Raw genomic sequence first — 25,513 nt, 5'->3', positions numbered from 1 at the left:
TTAGTGGTTAACCCTTTATGTTATAAAACCATGTATAAAGCAGGTAGCTAACACTCCTGTCAATAATGGTGTCCTCACTTAAAACAATGGGTTTAGTTTACCAACCAGAGGAAAGAAAACAGGATTTATCTACAGACATGTTGAATCTTGAATGTACAAAATGTATAGAAACACATCCACATTAGTAAAGAAGTGGCTTAACTTTGATGGCTAATTTGGCTCATCGTTGAACGAAAGGTTAAATAAGACACATTAACGAAAGTTCGCGATACTCAATCAACCATCTACCTAACTCAGGGATCTTACACTACATACAAAATCAATCTGAAGCAGAAACACTGTAAGGACCATTAGTGCAATAATAGAGTCCTTCCTAATCTCTATCTGAACAAATAATACTTGAACATTAACAAAATTACACGGGCATTTGATCAAATTCCAAGCAAATAAGATATGCATTATAATGATTGTGTAGCCATCATTGAAACTATTTCGGGCTCGTGACCATGAACCCTCAAGCGATATATACAAGTGTGTGAAGGGCTTCCATGGTTTGAGGTAAAATCGAGCCGTACTGTGTCGACAACAACAGAACTTGCTGAGTCCAGCAACTTGAAAGTTTGAGCGTGGCTCTTGTCAAGGTCATATGTGAATTCTGATAGGAGAAACATCCTCTCTGGATGAATAACGGAATCCATATTACACCCCTGTAGCCAACCGGAGATCCTGCAGTCTTTCGGAGCACTTGATCTGTCATATGCAACGCTCTGTTGAAACGAAAAATATTAGTACCAAAAATTAATGGCATTAAAAGGATGTGGAAAAATTAATGAAATATAAATATTGTAGCAAAAACTTGTGTATGAAGACAACAGAAAAACAGATCACATAAACTAATTGCCCATTGCAAAAAAATTAAATAAAAAATAAAATAAAATGATAAAAAAATTCAACTATGTTGACTGTAAAAGCATGGGAGTTAGTAGGTAATATCAGCCGACTTCACCCATTGGGATAAGGCTTTGTTGTTGCTGTTAGTTGGTAATATGCTTAAATAAGAGCTCTACCTAGCAATTATAAATTACGATCTAACAGTAAATGCTCGATACTGCACACTGAATTCAGCAATTTTAATGCTATAGCAGATATTCTCTCTCCAATTCGGCTAAAAAAAATGTAACTGCCACTTGCAAAATGTAGAAGATCAGGACAACTCAAATACGATACCAACAGACAAACAACACTACATTAATTGAGATGGAAATCAATTGAGGTGGAAGATCTCGGAGATTTCATTGACCAGATATGATTTAACCAGAAAAAATGATAGACTGATAAAGTGATAGTGCATCCATAACCTATTCTAATTTATAAGAGTGCTCCATCTATGAGCATCTATCTCTGAAATGACAAGGCAGGCCACGTTGATAGCAAACATGAGAAGATCCTAACCCATAGTTGAACTACTAAAATCTATATATTAATAGTTTGACTCAAATAGCAAGGCATGGTATATTCACACAACAATCAAGCCCTTGTCTTAAGGTATGGCAGGGTATCCTATATGCTTATAATCAAAATCAGTAAAATCCAAATCTACCTTGATAGTTCTGCTTAGAAGTTTCCTTGGACTTCTTTATGCATGACAAAACTACCAAGATTCTAGCATCCTTCCCATAATATGTGCAACAACAATTTTCGCAAAAATATTCATATATGTAAAAATCGAAACAGAGTACATAATCATTTCAAAAATCGTTAAATCTGCTTCTTCCCCCCTCTTTTGCGTGTTTTATTGACTATATTGCAAAAAAAAAAAAAAAAAAAAAAAAATCCTGAAGCACAGATTAATCCTCTTCAGATAAAATACAACTTAATTCAATTGTTACTGCTCCGTGATAGCTAGGAGATGTTATAGTTGGTCCTTCAAATTAGTTTCATTATTTATATCCAATATCGACATGAATTGGTACAACCTGTGGTAAACGCTTGATAGAAATGATGATGGGTACTCTAAGAGAGGACAAACTACCACTTAAAATTGATTACATTCGCTTCTAGAAAAAACAACGAAGCCCAATTAATTAATAAAGACCACGTGCTAATAAGACTATGAAAAAAGGATCTTGTTAACAAGTGCTCTGGGCACTAGTTAAGGATACTTTAAGAAGAAAGTATTTCCAGAAAATACAAAGTAAATGTTAATATTTTAAGTTTTCTATGTATTTAATGCATTGGGAAAACCAAGACTTTCTTCTTTTACTTTCTTAACCAATGTTCTTAGGACACTCCTTACCTAAATCCTAAAAAAGAACTACCAATCTAGCACTGGAAACTGCACTGGTTTTGCAAACACTCACCAAATAATGCGAACCTTCATCAAATGAATTTACAATGAAAACTATCTTTGTCATACATACTGTGAACAAAAAACAATGTCCTGTTCACAGCTCACAGAAGAAATGAATAGACACCAAATGAGCAAGAAATCAGACATTTAACTTCTAGTTAAAATGTTAATTTGTCATAATTATGAAGCATGTAGTGACTTTTAAAGAAAAGATGAACTATTTAGTCACACTCAGACATCTAAAGCTACTTTAGTACAACAAACATGCAAAATAATATGATGGATGACAAAGTTTGAAGTAATTTTTTATTCAAAATTAAGTACCTTCAAGCAATTACATAAAGGGAAAACCACTGCATTACTAAAGGTCTCACATACTTACTCTCATACAACTGTAAATAGTTCAATATCATTCATGTAACATAACTACATCAACAAGACAACCTCGCACACATTGCACTTTGAAAAATCCAAAGAAGCACTAAGATATCTCGATTTGCCTTTGACATGCAGAACTCTTTCAAAGGGAATATAAAAAAGTATAAAAACCTTATATTCACGAGTTAAATAGCATTTCAATTGTTTCTTCAACCATATACTAGATTAAGAAACATCAAGTGTGCATCTCAAAGGCTATTATGACAATATTTACATTATTGTCATGTCTAATACAAAAGTACAAGGAGAAAAAACTCCATATTCTGCAGACAACTACTTTTAATTCAGCAAACTACCATAGCCTATAACTGACAGGAAGGCCAAAACTTACCTTGCCTAGACTAAATTCCACTGGCACATTCTGCAAATTTATGAACTGACTAAAATTAAAAAAGCAGGCATGTGTATCAATATGGGACGACCATATGCATATGAACAATCACAATGCATCAATGCCCAAAACAAACATCCAAATTGCCCCAAAATTTTAATAAACCAAGGAACACTAAGAGTTGGTGAGTTGTGCGGAAAGAAAAGGAAAGACTTTGAAGGGGAAGGAAGGGGAAGTGAAGGGAGGGTTTGAGATTTTTTCACCCTAAATGATAGAAAGAAAGAGTTTGGAGTACTTCCTATATATGTTTACAATTTGTTAGGAATAAAATAATAAATTCAATTGAAATAAAATGAAAACCTCAAATTTCGGTAGCCTGAAAATGAGGTTTTTGAGTGATTGAAAAAAACCTCCAAAACTCCGCTACAAATAATAATAAGACTAGTGCATTAACCCTCGAAAACCACATTACTGAATACACCTAAGAGAACACAACATATTAACTGATCGCACAATGCATGTAGGAAATATCAGAACAAAGAAAGTCACCTTTGCAACATGCTCCAATGTGATGGCCTCAGGGACGATGGCAGTCCTCAACCTGATCTGAACAAACCCGCTACTGTCTTTCAATGGAAAGCACTGCCCCGGTTCGCCAAAGCTCGGTTTCAACATCTTTTCGGCATTGGGGTGAACACCATTCTTAGCAGACAACGAGAACCAGTTCCCTCTCCCTCCAACATCAAACGGCTCCGAATGCTTCACGACAGCGGCGCCACCACTCGCCAATGCATAGTCCACCATCCCAATCCCATCAGCAGCATGCTTATCAATCCCTTCCTCAATCATCTTCCTCGCGAATTCCTTCACTTCATCTATATCCAAACCCCCACTTGCCTTCACTTTCTTCAAACCCTCAACAACCTTATCAAGCTCTCCCTTTTGAATCCAATCTTTTGCCTTCAATGTAGCCAAATTCCCTTCCAATTTCTTACTCGCCGCTTCAAGTTTCTCCAATCTCTCCAATTTCTTCAACTCCTTCTCCAAAGCAGCGCCCTTCTCCTCAATTTTCTTGTCCACAACATCCACCCGCTTCTGTACCATCCTCAGCAGATCGTCAATGTCGGCGATCCTGCCCTCGAATTCTGCCAAGGCGTAACCGCCAGCTACGCCAGCACCGTCTCCGGAAACCATGCCAGCGTTGCCGGACTTCGCCATGAACATTCGAATCAACTGAACCAAGCACCAAACAACAATCAGAAGCCCGATATTCTTGCCCATGACGCTCAGCACCGTCAGCCACCGCGGCTTCTTAGCCTTCGGGACGAGCTTCCGGGTCCGCCGTTGCGGCGCGGCGGTGGAATCGCCGCCTCCAGCGGAGGCCTTCTTCGCTGGGACCAAATCGTTTGAAGTTCGGCGGAGAACGGCACCGGTACGGATCGATTGGTGGCTGAGGTCGTGGCCTTCTCGGACGGAGGAAGGTTGCCTTCCTTCCCCGGCAGTCCCGGCGGGTGAGACGGCGACATCAGTGGGGAGCATTTCGATGGCGGTGGTGACCTTCTTGACCGCGCGCTGACGCGCTTCCGGGTTCGTGGCCATAATAGAGACCGAAGATGCCGACATTTGAAACCCTAATTTATGATTTGCGAACGAAGAAGAAGGTGATGAATTGAGAATTTTGAGTGAGAGCGAGAGTGCGCGAGATCAGAAAGCAAATGGGCAAACACCAGAGTCTCTATTTTTCTTTAAAATGAAGTTCTATGTTATTTTGTATTTGTTTGACACCGTGGAAATTCAATTCAAGAGCAGTCAATTTCAGACGAAGTCTTCTAATTGACACTAATAAAAAAATATTATAAGATAAATAAATAAAAAAGATATAATAATAATAAATATAAAATAAAAAAATATAATTAGATAATAATATTCATTATAATTATTATTTTAATATAATAGAGATGATTAATATATTTATTAATTTATTGTAATTCAAAAATTCACAAAAAGAAATAAAAAGAATATTATAGTGCAAGTAGGATCAGAGAAAGAGATAGAGAAATATTTTTGTATTTTATTATTGTGTGTTATATGTTTCATATTAGCTGCTATTATAAGCACACAGTTTTACTTTTAAACATAATTAAATACAATCATCCTTGGTAAACTAAGAATCTGGTTGGGAAGTTTTAAAAGTATTTTTTTTGAGTTTTTGACTTATGAAAATTAGTAATATTAATGTCTGGTGCAATTTTTAAAATCAAATTGCGATTTTCTAAGAAGCTATTTAGGAGCTTATAGAGAAGTTAAAAAAAATGATTTCTCTCATGATACTACTACTTTTTATCACATTTTTATAAAATAAGCACTTTTAAAGTTAAAAACCCAAACACAAAATAACTTATTTATAAGCTACTTTTAATATAATCATTTATTATTTAAGTTATTTTTTCAAAAAAAACTTAATTAAGCTATTTACCCAAACTGAGACTAAGTATCATAGAAAATGGACATCCACATCAGAAATTCTTATCACAACAAAAAATAATTTTAATCAAATTTGAATTAGGCCTGAATTATGGAGTATGTTATGTCAAAGATGTAACCGTCAATGATAATAATAGAGCGTCGAAGTAGAAAGTATAAAAGTAGTTATCAATAACGATAACAAAGTGTCAAGAGATAATAAGTTCCCGGAACGGTTATTAATTCAAGTTTGAAAACTCACGAAGATATTATAAAAGTAACTATCAATTGACATTATGTTAGTTTATAAATAGAGTTTTGGACCAACATTGCAATCAGTTCAATTCATCTAAAAAAACACTTGAAAACTCAAAAATACTCTCAATCTCCCTAGTATCACAGAGTAAAATTGAGAATCTTAAGTAATTCTTCTAAAATCTGAACTCAAACTTGTACTTTACTTTTTATTTTTAATTAAAGTTTTTTACTTTTATTTGTTCTTCTTCATCTTTTTCTTCCTTTCTCTTTTAATTTCTGCATTTTATTTTACTTCCGACACTTTGCATGTTTTCTTTTTATCTTTAATTTTACTTTCGAAACTATAATTGAAACCTTGAGACACCTACAAGAGGAGTCGTTTTCACACCTTGAATTAAGATTGTGAAACAAAACTCGAAAATTGTTAATTTATTTGTTGTTAACAATAAAACAAAAAATCAAGTAAAACACCCGCAAAGGAATGATATCTCTTGGTCTGGCGGAGTTTCGATCGTCCTTCTTTGCTAGCTCTTTTATCTTTAGTGGATGTTGGTTCTAGGGTTTGGTGGGGCTTTCTCAACTGTGTTGTTTCTTTCACATTGATGTACTTTTCAGCATGTTCTTGCATATCTATCATAGAGATCGGATGACGCTTGGAAATTGATTGTGAGAAGGGTTCATCCCACAAGCCATTTACAAGTCCCATAAAGGCTGTCTCTGTCGGCAGGCTCAGTATCTCCAAGCACACTTTATTGAACCTTTCCATATACGCTCTCAATGATTCTCCTGACTCCTATTTTACTCCTAACAAACTCCGAGTGTGTTTCACCTTGTCTTTCTGAGTGAAAAATAAGTCAAAAGAACTCTTAACCAACTTGTATCAAGTTACCGACCTTTAGGTAAATTATCGAAACACTTCTAGGCCGCCTTGGTCAAGGTGGTCGGAAAAGTCTTGCACCGTATTACATCAAAGGCTCCAACTAAATACAACTGGAGTATAAAGTTACTCAAGTGATGGCGAGAGTCGGTTTATTCGTCATATAGCATTATTTCCAAGGTTTTAAAGTTCTTTGGGACTTAAACTCGCATAATATCCTCTAAAAATGAATCTTCACTGTTATAGTAGCAGTCAAATTTGTGGTTGTCATTTTGAGCTTTTTTATTTCAAAGCTCGGCTTCCAACCCGTAGAGCTTCTCGTTTTCCTCCCTTTGCTAATGCAGTTCTTGTAAGAACTGCTACTTTGCTTTCCTCTATCTCGCTAAATCTACTTTCAGGTGTTCGAGATGACTAAGATGGCCATGCACCAACCCCTTATCTCCATTGCGCTCTTGCTATCTAGGTCTCCCTTGGGTGGCGGATTGTGGATTTGAGAGACCATTATAGGTGCAGTGTGTGGTTGCAATATTGAGTCAGCACGATTGTCACGGTGTCTCCTTTAATGTGAGACCTAGAATCCGAAGTCGTATGACTGTCTTCAAGGTTATTTTCTATCATGTCACGGGTTGATCTTTTGGGTCCTAGTAACGGTGCCAATGTTCCGAGTTACATGAAATGAAAATGGCAAAGTTGGGTTTGAATGATACGATTCAAGATCTTGCAATGATCTCCCTGTCCACTTCTTGGACAGTGGTTGTAGGTACCTACAAGAGACTTTGATGCCTAAGTTAAAAATGCATAAATGTAAGGTGTGTGTAGAATTGGGTTGATATTACTTGAGTTATAATTGTATTTATAGAGGGAGTATATAGTATGACTTAGTCATATTTGGAGATAACTCCACTGGTATTGAGCAGTTATTCTCCTTGTTACATGGTCAGTTACTACAACGTGGGAAGCAAGGCCTCTGCATGTCCCATAATTGAAATAGTGGAGAAAGGATTTGAGCTTACTCCCTAAGTCGGATAAGATTGTGGGTTACGAGACCTAGGTTGGGTCCGCTTAGACGTGGTGACTCGACCGACTTGGTGGACTAAGGCCTTTTTTTGTTGCCCGCAGTATCCCACAGTTCGACGGGTTAAGGACTAATCTACCACGGATTTAAATTCCGTTTAAAGGTTTGCAGTTAGCCAATAGGTTTTGAAAATACTGTTGCACCTTTCAACTGATCCATTAGATCGTCTATCTGAAGAAGTGGGTACTTGTTCTTAACGGTAACCTTGTTCAGCTGTCGGTAGTCTATGCACAGTCTCATTCCTCCATTCTTCTTTACTAGTAACATTGGGGCTTCTCATGGTGACACAATTGGACGAACAAAACCTTTCTCTAATAGTTTTTCCAGTTACTTCTTCAATTTTGCCAGTTCCAATGGAGACATATAGTATGGTGTAATTGAAATAAACTCTTGGGCCTTTTGTTGTTTTAAGTTTACACAAAAATATGAAATATTAGAAAAAAAAATAAAAAATTATTTAGTTAATAAAAAGTGTTTAAAGAGGAGTCTGTAAAAATATAAAATTTGAAAAATATTTTCACAAGAATATTAAAATATGGTTTGGATCGGTTAAAAGTGCAATTGTTTTATCATCTAGTTTTTGAAAACATCAGAACAATTACCCCAATATATTTATTACTTTAAAAAATTGTATCATTGTATGAGAATATATATTTGATGTTCATAAAAATAATTGATTATATTGTTGTAAAAAGACTTGATTATACCTATTTGACAAATTTTGTTATAATACCGTAATAGATTTAATTATTCTTATGATTCATGACTTTATGTATTAGCTAATATGTATAAATACACATGAGGTATATAGATCATTGTCATTATTGTATGTAAAATATTTAAATTTATATAGAAAGTTTTCCTTCATAAACCGCTGTGAAAAAAGACTGGCCACGTTGACTCTTCGTTGGACACAAGCCTTAAGCAATGCTGTCCATCGAGAGAAAGGGGTGTATAACTTATGACTAGTGTTTACTGTCTAATGCTATTTGTTACGGCCAGATTCAGCTTGTGCACCGTCCGATTCGGCCCTGTGTATGAGACAACCTGACCCGAGCGGTCGACTTTGTGGGTGCTCCACGTTCAGACCACGACCCGGACACCTACTCCCCTGTAGCTAGTCACATGACAGTTAGGAGAGAAAACTTCCAAGAAAGGGACCTATCCTGTGGCACCTACCCTACTAACAGAGTATATATGGGGAGGGCCCTACCCCTCCCCCACGGTACGCCACTACCTCCATACTCTTACTGCCATATGTACAAACTCCAACTTGAGTGTTGGAGTGTCGTTGCAGGTGGCTCCCTGATGAGCGGATAATTTATACGCTTTTTGGCATTGTTTTTAGTATGTTTTAGTTAGTTTTTATTATATTTTTATTAGTTTTTAGTTAAAATTCACTTTTTTAGACTTTACTATGAGTTTGTGTGTTTTTCTGTGATTTCAGGTATTTTCTAGCTGGAATTGAGGGACCTAAGCGAAAATCTGATTCAGAGACTAAAAAGGACTGCATATGCTGTTGGATTCTGACCTCCCTGCACTCGAAGTGGATTTTCTGGAGCTACAGAAGCTCAATTGGCGCGCTCTCAATGGCGTTGGAAAGTAGACATCCTGGGCTTTCCAGCAATGTATAATAGTCCATACTTTGCCCGAGATTTGATGGCCCAAACTGGCGTTTCAAATCAGCTCAAAACTGCCCTGCGTTAAACGCCGGAACTGGCACAAGAATGGGAGTTAAACGCCCAAACTGGCACAAAAGCTGGCGTTTAACTCCAAGAAAAGTCTCTACACGAAAATGCTTCAATGCTCAGCCTAAGCACACACTAAGTGGGCTCGGAAGTGGATTTTTATGTCATTTACTCATTTCTGTAAATCCTAGGCTACTAGTTCTCTACATATAGGACCTTTTACTATTGTATTATTATCTTGGTAGCTATCTTAGAGAGTTTTATGCTATCTTAGATCATGGGGCTGGCCTCACGGCCATGCCTAGACCTTGTTCTTATGTATTTTCAACGGTGGAGTTTCTACACACCATAGATTAAGGTGTGGAGCTCTGCTGTACCTTGAGTATTAATGCAATTACTATTGTTCTTCTATTCAATTCAGCTTGTTCTTATTCTAAGATATTCATTCGTACCCAAGAACATGATGAATGTGATGATTATGTGACGCTCATCATCATTCTCACTTATGAACGCGTGCGTGACAACCACTCCCGTTCTACAAGCAAACAAGGCTTGATTGTTTATCTCTTGGATTCCTTAATCGGAATCTTCGTGGTATAAGCTAGAATTGATGGCGGCATTCAAGAGAATCCGGAAGGTCTAAACCTTGTCTGTGGTATTCTGAGTAGGATTCAATGATTGAATGACTGTGACGAGCTTCAAACTCCTGAAGGCTGGGCGTTAGTGATAGACACAAAAGAATCAATGGATTCTATTCCAACCTGATTGAGAACCGACAGATGATTAGCCGTGCCGTGACAGGGTGCGTTGAACATTTTTACTGAGAGGACGGGACTGTAGCCACTGACAACGGTGATGCCCAACATATAGCTTGCCATGGAAAGGAGTAAGAAGGATTGGATGAAGACAGTAGGAAAGCAGAGAGACGGAAGGGACAAAGCATCTCCATACGCTTATCTGAAATTCTCACCAATGAATTACATAAGTATTCCTATCTTTATTTTATGCTTTATTCATATATCATTCATAACTATTTGAATCTGCCTGACTGAGATTTACAAGATGACCATAACTTGCTTCATACCAACAATCTCCGTGGGATCGACCCTTACTCGCGTAAGGTTTATTACTTGGACGACCCAGTGCACTTGCTGGTTAGTTGTGCGAAGTTGTGAAATTATGGTTAGACCATGGTATTGAGCACCAAGTTTTTTGGAGCCATTACCGGGGATTGTTTGAGTTGTGAAAAGAATGAATCATAATTTCGTGCACCACTCCCCCTTTTTCGCACCGCAACAGCTCGGGACGTCACGAAGTCTCAGCCCTCACTCACCAGAGACCTGGTTCCAAGCCGGTTCCCACCATCACACCCTCAAAGCATCACTGATCTGTCCGGGACCCAAAGTACAGAACATTGACGCTGTTTATAGGGACTGGCCTGAATGGACTTTCTGTTGGGTCCTGTGGAGGTAGATAACGGAGGCAAACCACGTGGGGAGGAAATGGTTCCCTGAACCGGTAGGGTAGCCTCTGTGGCTTCCTCTCACGAATGCACAAGATCTCCCCCGAGCGGCGACCTGAGCTTCCCTCGCATTCCCAAGAGAGGCGTCCCTTTGGAGGAACATGGAGCAACAGCGCCAGAATAATACAGGAGCTGCGCCACAGGGTGCAGAACCTGGAGTAGGAGCTTGCAAGCAGAGAACGCTACCAACCAGATCCGGGGCAAAATTGTTCCCGGTCTCCTTAAAGGAGGGGAAAAACCAGAGGGAGAAGCCCCCGAAGAGACCACTCCAGACGCACCCCGACCCCTCGATCAAAATCAGAAAGCCAAGGGGAAAGCAGGGAGTTTCCGAGAAGACGGCGAGATCCCATAATCTACACTTGACCTCCAGCGAGATATACCATGGAGGAAAATTGAGAAGACAGCAGAGAAATACCAAGGAGAAGGCGACACCCTATAATCATGGGGGCAACCCCTTTCCACCACTTCATTCTTGAGGTCCAACTACCGAAGCACTTTGATAAGCCAACAGACATGAGATATAATGGGACCTAAGACCCCCAAGAACATCTAACGGCCTTCGAGGCCAGGATGAATCTGGAAGGGGTGGGCGATGAAGTAAGAAGTCGCGCCTTCCCCGTAAACTTAGCAAGGCCGGCAATCCACTGGTTCAATGCTCTCCCCCAGGGCTCTGTGACAACCTTTGTAGACATAATCTGCGCTTTCCTGGCTCAGTTCACCACGCGCATTATCAGAGCGAAGCACCCAATCAACTTGCTAGGGTTGACGCAAAAAAGCGGGGAATCGACCAGGAAGTACCTGGATAGATTCAATGATGAATGCCTGGAGATTGATGGCCTAACCAACTCGGTGACCAGCCTGTGCTTGACAAACGGGCTGTTGAACGAAGATTTCAGGATGCACCTTACCACCAAGCCCGTGTGGACGATGTAAGAAATCTAAACGTGGCTAGGGAGTACATCAACAACGAGGAGGTCAGCCAAGTCATGGCAGCCAACAAGCGGCAGCCCGCCTATCACCATGCTCGTCAGCTCAGTAATGGGAAAAGGCCTAAGGAGCACTCCAAGGATGAAGGGCCAACCAGAGCCTTCAAGTCGTTCCCCCGGGTAGGGAAATTCACTAAGTACACTCCTTTGACGGCCCCAATCGTCGAGGTGTACCAGCAAATAGCCAACAAGAGAATCTTGTCAAGGCCTCGCCAGCTGAAAGACAGAACCGAGGAGAACAAGAACCTTTACTGTAACTACCACAAGGGTTTTGGTCATAAAACCCAGGACTATTTAGATCTGAAGGACGCTCTGGAGCAGGCAATACGGGAAGGTGAGTTGGCAGAGTTCGGCGCGATCGTGACCAATATGGCAACGACAGGAGCCGCACTGTAAAACCGAGGCAAGAGCCCGAGGAGGACAATGAATGCGGCCTCACCATTGTAAAAGTTGTAGTCGGGAGGAACGTTGTCCCTAGGTCGAAGTTGGCATGCAGAAAAGATGCCAAGATCTTGGCTGTGTCATCGTCTAGTCATGCGCTTTCCTCCAGGAGAATCCCGTCAATATCATTTCGGTTAGAGGACCAGTGGTTCGACGACTTGCCAGAAAACCCTCCAATGGTGATCATAGCAAGAGTGGAAACTGGTTTGGTCAGGCGAATACTCGTGGACACTGGGGCCAATTTGAACATCATGTTTCGAAACATCTTTGATGCCCTAGGCCTCTGGGACACCGATCTGAAGACCCACCAGCACGGTGTGGTCGGCTTAGACGATAACTTTATCAAGCCTGATGTAATAGTCTCCCTACTAGTCTCCATAGGAGGAGGCCAAGGGAAGAGGTTGGTAATGGTGGTGTTCGTTGTTCTAAGGGACTCCACGGCCTACAACCTCATCTTGGGAAGAAAAACCATCAATGAGTTTGGAGCGATAATATGTACCAAGCTACTAATGATGAAGTTTGTGGCAGATAATGGATCGGTTAGATCCATCAGAGGAGATCTAGAGACGGCGGTTGTGTGCGACAACGCCAACCTCTCCCTAAGAAAGAAGTCAAAAGAGGCATCCGGGGTCTTCCTAGCTGATCTAGACACCAGGGTCGACGATAGACCGAGACCAGAACCTGAAGGAGACCTTGAGAAGTTTAGAGTCGTCGACTCAGAGGAAAAGTTCACATTCCTGAATAGAAACCTCCCTCATAACTTGAAATAACCATTGGTGGAAATGATTAGAGCAAACGGCGATCTGTTCGCCTGGACACCAACCAACATGCCGGAGATTGACCCCCAGTTCATGTCACACCACCTAGCTATGAAAGCAGAAGCCAAACTGGTGGCTCAGAGAAGAAGAAAAATGACCCAAGAAAGAGCTGACGAGGTGGCCAGGCAAACGGCCAGCTTACTAGAAGCGGGGTTCATCCGAGAACTGGACTACTCGACCTGGCTGTCAAACATAGTCCTTGTCAAGAAAGCCAATGGGAAGTGGAGAATGTGCGTGAACTATTCTGATCTCAACAAGGCATGCCCCAAGGATTCCTTTCCCCTCCCTAACATCGATGCTCTAGAGGACGCGGTTGCAGGGTATCGGTTTCTGAGTTTCATGGACGTGTACTCTGGCTACAACTAGATACCGATGTACCAGTCAGACGAGGGAAAAACGACATTCATAATGCCAGGGGAGACGTATTGCTATAAGGTGATGCCGTTTGGTCTAAAAAACGTGGGAGCTACCTATCAGAGGCTGATGAATAAGGTGTTTATCAGTCTTATTGGCAGAACGGTAGAACTGTACATAGATGACATCTTGGTGAAGACCACCCAAGCCGAAGACCTCATCAGTGACCTAGAGACCGTGTTCCCATCTCTTCGGTGGAACAACATGAGGTTTAACCCTCTCAAGTGCGCCTTCGCCATTGGAACCAGGAAGTTCTTGGGTTTCATGATAACCCAAAGAGGAGTGGAAGCCAACCCGGAGAAATGCGAAGCAATCTTGTGAATGACGAGCCCGGGATGTGTTAAGGACGTGCAGAGACTGGTGGGAAGACTCACAGTGCTATCCCGATTCCTCGGTGCATCGGCTGCCAAAGCTCTCCCATTTTTCAACTTGATGAAAAAAGGGATAGTGTTCGAATGGACCCCGGCATGTGAGGAAGCCTTTAATCACTTCAAGAGCATAATCTCGGCACCTCCCGTCCTCAGCAAACTCATGAATGGTGAGGTGGTGTTCTTGTACTTGGCAGTAACTGATGAGGCTTTGGCAACCATCCTAGTACGGGAAAAGGGAAATACCCAGCAACCGGTCTACTTTGTGAGCAAAGCGTTACAGGGAGCAGAGTTGAGATATAGTAAGCTGGAAAAGCTGGCATATGCGCTCCTAACCTCCTCCCGTAGGTTGCGACAATACTTCCAAGGACACCAGGTAATCGTCAGGACTGACCAAGCGATTCGACAAGTACTACAAAAGCCCAACTTGGCGGGTAAGATGATGACCTAGGCAATCGAACTGTCTTAGTATGACCTACAGTACAAGTCCAGACATGCAATCAAGGCCCAAGCAATGGCCGATTTTCTGGTCGAAGTGATGGAAAACCCCTCGAGACACCGAGCACACGGTGAAAACTCCATGTAGACGAAGCCTCTAACCAAACGTTCAGAGGAGCGGGGATCATCCTGGAGAGCCCAACTAGAGTCATGTATGAGCAATCACTCAAGTTCGAGTTTCCAATGTCCAATAACCAAGCGGAGTATAAGGCCCTTCTTGGCAGCCTACTCTTAGCAAGGAAAGTCGGGGCCACCAAAGTGGAAGTATGAAGTGACTCTCAGGTCGTCGCATTGCAGATTAATGGAACATATCAAGCCAGGGACTCATTGCTGCAAAAATACTTAAATAAGGTTAAAAAGCTGAGCGAGGAGTTCGACGAGGTCACGGTACAGCAGGTTCTAAGGAAAAGGAACACACGGGCTGATCTCCTATCAAAACTGGTGAGCACAAAGCCAGGAACGGGGAACCGATCTCTGATTCAAGGTTTGGTGAAGGAACCAACAGTGACCTTGCATATAACCAGGGCGGCCGACTTCCCCTCATGGATGGACCCGATCACCGATTTCTTGGAAAACGGTAAACTCCCTGATGACGAAAAGGCGGCAAAAGCACTGAGGAGAGAAGCGGCCAAGTATACTGATGAGCGGATAATTTATACACTTTTTGGCATTGTTTTTAGTATATTTTTAGTATGATCTAGTTAGTTTTTAGTATATTTTTATTAGTTTTTAGTTAAAATTCACTTTTCTGGACTTTACTATGAGTTTGTGTGTTTTTCTGTGATTTCAGGTATTTTCTGGCTGAAATTGAGGGACCTGAGCAAAAATCTGATCCAGAGACTCAAAAGGACTGCAGATGCTGTTGGATTCTGACCTCCCTGCACTCGAAGTGGATTTTCTGGAGCTACAGAAGCCCAATTGGCGCGCTCTCAACGGCGTTGGAAAGTAGACATCCTGGGCTTTCCAGCAATATATAATAGTCCATACTTTGCCCAAGATTTGATGGCCCAAACCGGCGTTCAAAGTCACCTCAAGAAATTCCAGCGTTAAACGCCGGAACTGGCACCTAATTGGGAGTTAAACGCCCAAACTGGCACTAAAGCTGGCGTTTAACTCCAAGGAGAGTCTCTACACGAAATTGCTTCATTGCTCAGCCCAAGCACACACCAAGTGGGCCCGGAAGTGGATTTTTATGTCATTTACTCATCTATGTACTAGTTTTCTATAAGTAGGACATCTAGGACTTTTGGTAGCTATCTTTGTTTTATGCTATCTTAGACCTTTGGAGGCTGGCCATTCGGCCATGCCTAGACCTTATGCTTATGTATTTTCAACGGTGGAGTTTCTACACACCATAGATTAAGGTGTGGAGCTCTGCTGTACCTCGAGTATTAATGCAATTACTATTGTTCTTCCATTCAATTCCGCTTGTTCTTTGTCCAAGATATCACTTGTTCTTCAACATGATGAAGGTGATGATTGACGCCCATCACCATTCTCACCCATGAACAAGGTGACTGACAACCATTCTTGTTCTACAAGCATCTGAGGCTTAGTGAATATCTCTTGGATTCCTGATTGCACGATGCATGGTTGATCGCCTGACAACCGAGTGCTCGCCTGACAAACGAGCCAACCATTCCGTGAGATCAGAGTCTTCGTGGTATAGGCAAGAACTGATGGCAGCATTCAAGAGAATCCGGAAGGTCTAACCTTGTCTGTGGTATTCTGAGTAGGATTCAATGACTGAATGACTGTGACGTGCTTCAAACTCCTAGCAGGCTAGGGCGTTAGTGACAGACGCAAAAGTATCAATGGATATTATTCCGGCCTGACCGAGAACCGACAGCTGAATTCCGCTATGCCGTGACAGGACATATGCAATCGCTTTCACTGAGAGGATGGGAGGTAGCTGCTGACAACAGTGAAACCCTACACGAGCTTGCCATGGAAAGGAGTAAGAAGGATTGGATGAAGACAGTAGGAAAGCAGAGAGACGGAAGGGAAGGCATCTTCATACACTTGTCTGAAGCTCTTACACCAATGATATACATAAGTATCACTATCCTTATCTTCTATGTTATTTTCGTTCATCATCATATACATTTGAGTTTGCCTGACTAAGATTTACAAGATGACCATAGCTTGCTTCAATGCTAACAATCTCCGTGGGATCGACCCTTACTCACGTAAGGTATTACTTGGACGACCCAGTGCACTTGCTGGTTAGTTGTGCGAAGTTGTGTAATGCCATGGTATTGAGCTACCAAGTTTTTGGAGTTCATGACCAGGGATTATGAGAGTTGTGAAAAGTATTGTTCACAATTTCGCGCACCAAGTTTTTGGCGCCGTTGCCGGGGATTGTTCAAGTTTTGAGCAAGCTTTTGGTAACAATGCCAGGGATTGTTCTAGTTTGGACAACTGACGGTTCATCTTGTTGCTTAGATTAGGTATTTATTTTTTTCGAAATTCTTGAGGATGAATTCTAGAGTTTCATGATGATTTGTTGAAATCTGGCTGGCTGAGAAGCCATGTCTAATCTGATTGGACCGAGGTTTCAACCTATCACCACAAGAGCTTGTTGATTTTCATCAACCTTGCTTTTGGAGCAGTGATCTGCTAAGATTTGGCTGACCTTTGGTCATGTCTAGTGTTTTGGACCGAAGCTTTCCTTGAAAGCTTGGCTGGCTGTGAAGCCATGTCTAATTCCTGGACCGGAGTCTTAGACTAGCATTGCACTGATTCCTGGAATTCTCATTAAGAATTTTGATACCTTTATTTTCCTTTTCACTTAATTTTCGAAAAAAAAAAATTGCAAATTCATAAAAACCAAAAATATATATTTGATGTTTCTTGCTTGAGTCTAGTGTCTCATCTTAAGTTTGGTGTCAAATGCATGTTTTTGTTACATTTTTCGAATCCATGCATATATTTTGTGTTCTAATCTTTGAATTCTATTGACTTGAAGTGTTTTGTGTGTCTCATATGCATTCTCATTTTGATAGTGTCAGTAGTACACAAACTGCTAAGTTTGGTGTCTTGCATGCATTGTTATTTGATTATTCCTCATTATCAAAAATCCAAAAATATTTTTTAATTTGAGTCTTTTCAAGTCAATAATACAAAGAATTGAAGATTCAGAACTTGCTGCAGAGGAATTATACAGAAAAAGCTGAGCATTCAAAAATGCCCAGTGAAGAAGGCAGACTGGCGTTTAAACGCCAGCCAGGGTACCTGGTTGGGCGTTTAACGCCCAAAGAGGTAGCATTTTGGGCGTTAAACGCCAGAATGGATACCATTCTGGGCGTTTAACGCCAGGATGGTGCTAGGGGGAAGATTTTGTTTTCAAATCAATCTTTTTTCAAGTTTTCAAAGTTTTTCAAAATCAAATCTTTTTCAAATCATATCTTTTCAATCAAATGTTTTCAAAATCAATTTCTTTCCTCTTTCAAAGATACTTACTAACAATTAATGATTTGATTGAACATTTTTTGCCTTTTCTATTAAGAAAGGTTTTATGTTTGAATCATATCTTTTCTTGTTAGGCAAGTCATTAATTTTCAAATCATATCTTTTCAAATTGTTTTAAAATCATATCTTTTCAAATTGTTTTCAAATCATATCTTTTCAAATTGTTTTCAAATCATATCTTCTCAATCACATCTTTTTTTAAAACCATAACTTTTCAATTAAATCTTTTTAACCTCATCTTTTTCAAAATAGTTTTCAATCAAATCTTTTTGACTTCTAATTTCAAAATCTTTTTCAATAATCACTTGATTTCTTTTTCACTTTTAATTTTCGAAAATTATCAATCAAAATTTCAAAATGTTTTCAAAACCTTTTAAATGAATTTTCGAAAATTCTCTTCCCTCCTTCCCACATCCTTCTATTTATGGAGTACCACTCCTTCTAAATGTACAATTCGAACCTTATCTAATTAAAGTTCGAATTCTTCTTCTCCTTCTTCTTTCTATTTCTCTTTTCCTCTGACATTCCAAGGAATCTCTATACTGTGACATAGAGGATTCCACATTTTCTTTTTCTCTTCTCTTTCATATGAGCAGGAGCAGAGACAAAGGCATTCTTGTTGAAGTTGACCCTGAACCTGAGAGGACCCTGAAGAGAAAGCTAAGAGAAGCCAAAGCACAACTCTCTTTAGAGGACCTGACCGAATTCTTCAAGGAAGAAGAACACATGGCAGCCGAAAACAACAACAATGCCAACAATGCAAGGAAGGTGCTGGGTGACTTCACTGCACCTACTCCTGATTTCTATGGGAGAAGCATCTCTATCCCTGCCATTGGAGCAAACAACTTTGAGCTTAAGCCTCAATTAGTTTCTCTAATGCAACAGAATTGCAAGTTCCATGGACTTCCAATGGAAGATCCTCATCAGTTTTTAGCTGAATTCTTGCAAATCTGTGACACAGTCAAGACTAATGGGGTTAACCCTGAGGTCTATAGGCTGATGCTATTCCCTTTTGCTGTAAGAGACAGAGCTAGAATATGGTTGGATTCTCAACCTAAAGAAAGCCTGGACTCTTGGGAAAAGCTAGTCAATGCCTTCTTGGCAAAATTCTTTCCACCACAAAGATGGAGTAAGCTTAGAGTGGAAGTCCAAACCTTCAGACAGAAGGATGGAGAATCCCTCTATGAAGCTTGGGAAAGATACAAACAATTAATCAGAAGATGTCCTTCAGACATGCTTTCTGAATGGAGCATCATAGGTATTTTCTATGATGGTCTCTCTGAACTATCCAAGATGTCTTTGGATAGCTCTGCTGGAGGATCTCTTCATCTGAAGAAGACGCCTGCAGAAGCTCAAGAATTGATTGAAATGGTTGCAAATAACCAATTCATGTACACTTCTGAAAGGAATCCTGTGAACAATGGGACTAGTCAGAAGAAAGGAGTTCTTGAGATTGACACTCTGAATGCCATATTGGCTCAGAACAAGATATTGACTCAACAAGTCAATTTGATTTCACAAAGTCTGTCTGGAATGCAAAATGCACCAAGCAGTACTAAGGATGCTTCATCTGAGGAAGAAGCCTATGATCCTGAGAACCCTTCCATGGAAGAGGTGAATTACCTAGGAGAACCCTATGGAAACACCTACAATTCTTCATGGAGAAATCACCCCAATTTCTCATGGAAGAATCAAGAGAGACCTCAACAAGGTTTCAATAACAATAATGGTGGAAGAAACAGGTTTAGCAATGGCAAGCCTTTTCCATCATCTTCTCAGCAACAGACAGAGAGTTCTAAGCAGAATACTTCTGACTTAGCAACAATGGTCTCTGATCTAATAAAGACCACTCAAAGTTTCATGAATGAAACAAGGTCCTCCATCAGAAATTTGGAAGGACAAGTGGGTCAGCTGAGCAAGAAAGTTACTGAACTCCCTCCTAGCACTCTCCCAAGTAATACAGAAGAAAATCCAAAAGGAGAATGCAAAGCCATAGACATGGCCGAATATGGAGAGGAAAGAGAGGAGGAGGACGCCACTGAGGAAGACCTCAGTGGGCGTGTACCAATCTCCTCTGAGTTCCTCAATGAGGAACAATGGGAATCTGAGGCTCAAAATGAGACCATAGAGATTCCATTGGACTTACTTCTGCCATTCATGAGCTCTGATGAGTATTCTTCCTCTGAAGAGGATGAGTATGTCACTGAAGAGCAAGTTGCTAAATACCTTGGAGCAATCATGAAGCTAAATGACAAGTTATTTGGAAATGAGACTTGGGAGGATGAACCACCTTTGCTCACCAAAGAACTGGATGACTTGTCTAGGCAGAAACTGCCTCAAAAGAGGCAGGATCCTGGGAAGTTTTCTATACCTTGTACCATAGGCACCATGACCTTCAAGAAGGCCTTGTGTGACTTAGGGTCAAGTGTAAACCTCATGCCCCTCTCTGTAATGGAGAAATTAGGGATCTTTGAGGTGCAAGCTGCAAGAATCTCATTAGAGATGGCAGACAATTCAAGAAAACAAGCTCATGGACTTGTAGAGAATGTTTTGGTGAAGATTGAAGACCATTACATTCCTACTGACTTCATAGTCCTAGAGACTGGGAAGTGCATGGATGAATCCATCATCCTTGGCAGACCCTTCCTAGCCACAGCAAAGGCTGTGATTGATGTTGATAGAGGAGAGTTAATCATTCAAGTGAATAAAGAATCCTTGGTGTTTAAGGCCCAAGGACATCCCTCTATCATCATGGAGAGGAAGCATGAAGAGCTTCTCTCAAAACAGAGCCAAGCAGAGCCCCCACAGTCAAACTCTAAGTTTGGTGTTGGGAGGCTACAACCAAACTCTAAGTTTGGTGTTGAACCCCCACATTCAAACTCTAAGTTTGGTGTTGGGAGGTTCCAACACGGTTCTGAGTACTTCTGAGGCTCCATGAGAGTCCTCTGTCAAGCTAATGACATTAAAGAAGCGCTTGTTGGGAGGCAACCCAATGTTTTATAGTTAACTATTTTCTTTTGTTATTTTATCTTTTTTTTGTAGGTTGATGATCATAAGAAGTCACAAAAACAATGAAAAAAGCAAAAACAGAATGAAAAACAGGAAGAAAAACAGCTCACCCTGGAGGAGAAGAAGCTGGCGTTCAAACGCCAGTAATGCTAGCTGTTGGGCGTTTAACGCCCAGTCTGGCACCATTCTGGGCGTTTAACGCCAGAAAGGGGCACCAGACTGGCGTTAAACGCCAGTAAAGGGCAACAACCTGGCGTTAAACGCCAGGAATGGGCACCAGCCCGGCGTTTAACGCCAGAAATGGCTCAAAACGTGGATTTTGATGCCATTTGGTGCAGGGATGACTTTTTCTTGACACCACAGGATCTGTGGACCCCACAGGACCCCATCATCAATCTCTCTCTTCTTCCCCCATTCACCAATCACCTCAATACCTCTTCCCCAAAAACCCTTCACCCATCAAATCCCATCTTTCTCTTCACTACTCACATAGATCCTTCATAAATCCCCACCAACCTCACCCTTCAAATTCAAACCACTTTCCCTCCCAAACCCACCCTCAATGGCCGAACCATTACCCCCCTCTCTCCTATATATACCCTTCTTCAACCCTTCATTTTCACACAACCTAAACACCCCTTCTTTCCCTTCTTGGCCGACACACCATCTTCCCCCTCTTCTTTTAAGTTTGGTGTGGTAAAAGCGTTGCTTTTTCATAACCATTTATGGCATCCAAGGCCGGAGAAACCTCTAAAAAAGGAAAGGGAAGGCAAAAGCTTCCACCTCCGAGTCATGGAGATGGATAGATCCTCTCAAGGGTGCATCAAGACCACTTCTATGAAGTTGTGGCCTTGAAGAAGGTGATCCCCGAGGTCCCCTTTTCACTCAAAAAGGTGAATATCCGGATATCCGCCATGAGATCCGAAGAAGGTTGGGAAGTACTCACCACCCCCATTCAACAAGTCGGAATCTTGATGGTTAAGAGTTCTATGCCAATGCATGGATCACAAAGAACCATGACCAAAGTGTGAACCCGAATCCAAAGAATTATCTCACTATGTCGGGGAAATACTTGGATTTTAGTCCGGAGAGTGTGAGGGTGGCGTTCAACTTGCCTATGATGCAAGGAGATGAGCATCCTTACACTAGAAGGGTCAACTTTGATCAAAGGTTGGACCAAGTCCTCACAACCATATGTGAAGAGGGCGCACAATGGAGGCAAGATTCAAGAGGAAAGCCGGTTCAATTGAGAAGGCATGACCTCACCCGTGGCTAGAGGATGGTTAGAGTTCATACAACGCTCAATCATTCCCACTAGCACCGGTCCGAAGTTACCATAGACCGGGCCATCATGATTCATAGCATCATGATTGGAGAAGAAATAGAGGTTCATGAGGTTATAGCCCAAGAACTCTATAAGGTGGCGGACAAGACCTCCACCCTGGCAAGGTTAGCCTTTCCTCACCTCATTTGTCACCTCTGTTATTCAGTTGGAGTTGACATAGAAGGAGATACCCCCATTGATGAGGACAAACCCATCACCAAGAAAAGGATGGAGTACACAAGAGACCCCTCTCACTATGAGATCCCTGAGATTCCTCAAGGGATCCACTTTCCTCCACAAAATTATTGGGAGCAACTAAACACCTCCCTAGGAGAATTGAGTTCCAACATGGGACAACTAAGGGTGGAGCATCAAGAACACTCCATTCTCCTCCATGAAATTAGAGAAGACCAAAATCATGAGGAGGAGCAACAAAGACAAGGAAGAGACATTGAGGAGCTCAAGCACTCCATAGGATCTTCAAGAGCAAGAAAGAGCCGCCATCACTAAGGTGGACCCGTTCCTTGATTTCCTTGTTCTTTATTCTTCTGTTTTTCGATTTTTATGCTTATGGTTATCCATGTTTGTGTCTTATGATCATTAGTGTCTTAGTGTCTATGCCTTAAAGTTATGAATGTCCTATGAATCCATCACCTTTCTTGAATAAAAACGTGCTTAATCGAAAAGGAAAGAATTGCATGAATTCTGAATTTTATAATAGTTTAATTATTTTGATGTGGTGGCAACACTTTTGTTCTTTGAATGTATGCTTGAACAGTGCATATGTCTTTTGAACTTGTGGTTCATGAATGTTGGCTCTTGAAAGAATGATGAAAAAGGAGACATGTTACTGAGGATCTGAAAAATCATTAAAAATGATTCTTGAAGCAAGAAAAAGCAGTGAATACAAAAAAAAAAAAGAGAAAGAAGGAAGCAAACGAAAAAAAAAAACCCGAAAAAAAAAAAGAAGGAAGAAAAAGAAAGAAATAAAGTTGTGATCCAAGGCAAATAAGAGTGTGCTTAAGAACCCTGGACACCTCTAATTGGGGACTTTAGCAAAGCTGAGTCACGGGACTTTAGCAAAGCTGAGTCACAATCTAAAAAAGGTTCACCCAATTATGTGTCTGTGGCATGTATGTATCCGGTGGTAATACTGGAAGACAAAGTGCTTTGGGCCACAGCCAAGACTCAATAAGTAGCTGTGTTCAAGAATCATCATACTTAACTAGGAGAATCAATAACACTATCCGGATTCTGAGTTCCTAAAGAAGCCAATCATTCTGAATTACAAGGGATAGAGTGAGATGCCAAACTATTCAGAGGCAAAAAGATAAAAGCCCCGCTCATCTAATTAATACTGATCTTCATAGATGTTTTGGAGTTCATTGCATATTCTCTTCTTTTTATCTTATTTGATTTTCAGTTGCTTGGGGACAAGCAACAATTTAAGTTTGGTGTTGTGATGAGCGGATAATTTATACACTTTTTGGCATTGTTTTTAGTATATTTTTAGTATGATCTAGTTAGTTTTAGTATATTTTATTAGTTTTTAGTTAAAATTCACTTTTCTGGACTTTACTATGAGTTTGTGTGTTTTTCTGTGATTTCAGTATTTTCTGGCTGAAATTGAGGGACCTGAGCAAAAATCTGATCCAGAGACTCAAAAGGACTGCAGATGCTGTTGGATTCTGACCTCCCTGCACTCGAAGTGGATTTTCTGGAGCTACAGAAGCCCAATTGGCGCGCTCTCAACGGCGTTGGAAAGTAGACATCCTGGGCTTTCCAGCAATATATAATAGTCCATACTTTGCCCAAGATTTGATGGCCCAAACCGGCGTTCAAAGTCACCTCAAGAAATTCCAGCGTTAAACGCCGGAACTGGCACCTAATTGGGAGTTAAACGCCCAAACTGGCACTAAAGCTGGCGTTTAACTCCAAGGAGAGTCTCTACACGAAATTGCTTCATTGCTCAGCCCAAGCACACACCAAGTGGGCCCGGAAGTGGATTTTATGTCATTTACTCATCTATGTACTAGTTTCTATAAGTAGGACATCTAGGACTTTTGGTAGCTATCTTTGTTTTATGCTATCTTAGACCTTTGGAGGCTGGCCATTCGGCCATGCCTAGACCTTATGCTTATGTATTTTCAACGGTGGAGTTTCTACACACCATAGATTAAGGTGTGGAGCTCTGCTGTACCTCGAGTATTAATGCAATTACTATTGTTCTTCCATTCATTCCGCTTGTTCTTTGTCCAAGATATCACTTGTTCTTCAACATGATGAAGGTGATGATTGACGCCCATCACCATTCTCACCCATGAACAAGGTGACTGACAACCATTCTTGTTCTACAAGCATCTGAGGCTTAGTGAATATCTCTTGGATTCCTGATTGCACGATGCATGGTTGATCGCCTGACAACCGAGTGCTCGCCTGACAAACGAGCCAACCATTCCGTGAGATCAGAGTCTTCGTGGTATAGGCAGAACTGATGGCAGCATTCAAGAGAATCCGGAAGGTCTAACCTTGTCTGTGGTATTCTGAGTAGGATTCAATGACTGAATGACTGTGACGTGCTTCAAACTCCTAGCAGGCTAGGGCGTTAGTGACAGACGCAAAAGTATCAATGGATATTATTCCGGCCTGACCGAGAACCGACAGCTGAATTCCGCTATGCCGTGACAGGACATATGCAATCGCTTTCACTGAGAGGATGGGAGGTAGCTGCTGACAACAGTGAAACCCTACACGAGCTTGCCATGGAAAGGAGTAAGAAGGATTGGATGAAGACAGTAGGAAAGCAGAGAGACGGAAGGGAAGGCATCTTCATACACTTGTCTGAAGCTCTTACACCAATGATATACATAAGTATCACTATCCTTATCTTCTATGTTATTTTCGTTCATCATCATATACATTTGAGTTTGCCTGACTAAGATTTACAAGATGACCATAGCTTGCTTCAATGCTAACAATCTCCGTGGGATCGACCCTTACTCACGTAAGGTATTACTTGGACGACCCAGTGCACTTGCTGGTTAGTTGTGCGAAGTTGTGTAATGCCATGGTATTGAGCTACCAAGTTTTTGGAGTTCATGACCAGGGATTATGAGTGTTGTGAAAAGTATTGTTCACAATTTCGCGCATACAAGGCCAGCTATTTAAGAAAGGGCTGAACC

General features: G+C 41.0%; 1 protein-coding gene and 1 non-coding gene across 2 annotated transcripts; both read right to left on the bottom strand.

The window, feature by feature from the left end:
* Positions 1–181: 181 nt before the first annotated feature.
* On the bottom strand, positions 182–4,857 carry LOC130968456 (SUN domain-containing protein 1-like). Its single transcript, XM_057893777.1, has 2 exons — positions 3,669–4,857; positions 182–767 (listed from the first exon to the last, which is right to left on the bottom strand). The coding sequence occupies exons 1-2, from the start codon at positions 4,740–4,742 to the stop codon at positions 459–461; spliced, it is 1,383 nt and encodes a 460-aa protein (XP_057749760.1). The 5' UTR covers positions 4,743–4,857; the 3' UTR covers positions 182–458.
* Positions 4,858–19,129: 14,272 nt separating this feature from the next.
* On the bottom strand, positions 19,130–19,237 carry LOC130951530 (small nucleolar RNA R71). Its single transcript, XR_009074005.1, has one exon. It is a non-coding gene; the product is annotated as a small nucleolar RNA R71 (small nucleolar RNA).
* Between the last annotated feature and the right edge of the window lie 6,276 nt (positions 19,238–25,513).

Source organism: Arachis stenosperma, chromosome 1 (assembly GCF_014773155.1).
Source record: "Arachis stenosperma cultivar V10309 chromosome 1, arast.V10309.gnm1.PFL2, whole genome shotgun sequence".
In the NCBI taxonomy this organism is placed as follows: domain Eukaryota; kingdom Viridiplantae; phylum Streptophyta; class Magnoliopsida; order Fabales; family Fabaceae; genus Arachis; species Arachis stenosperma.
Note: the sequence above shows the minus strand (reverse complement) of the source record. Positions and strands in the feature narration are given on the sequence as shown.

Bases quoted from the DNA above. Each gene is read 5' to 3' on its own strand.
- LOC130968456 (XM_057893777.1), bottom strand. From the start codon at position 4,742: ATGTCGGCATCTTCGGTCTCTATTATGGCCACGAACCCGGAAGCGCGT. The intron at 768-3,668 runs GTGACTTTCTTT...TCGTTTCAACAG, and splicing joins CATTGGAGCATGTTGCAAAG to AGCGTTGCATATGACAGATC.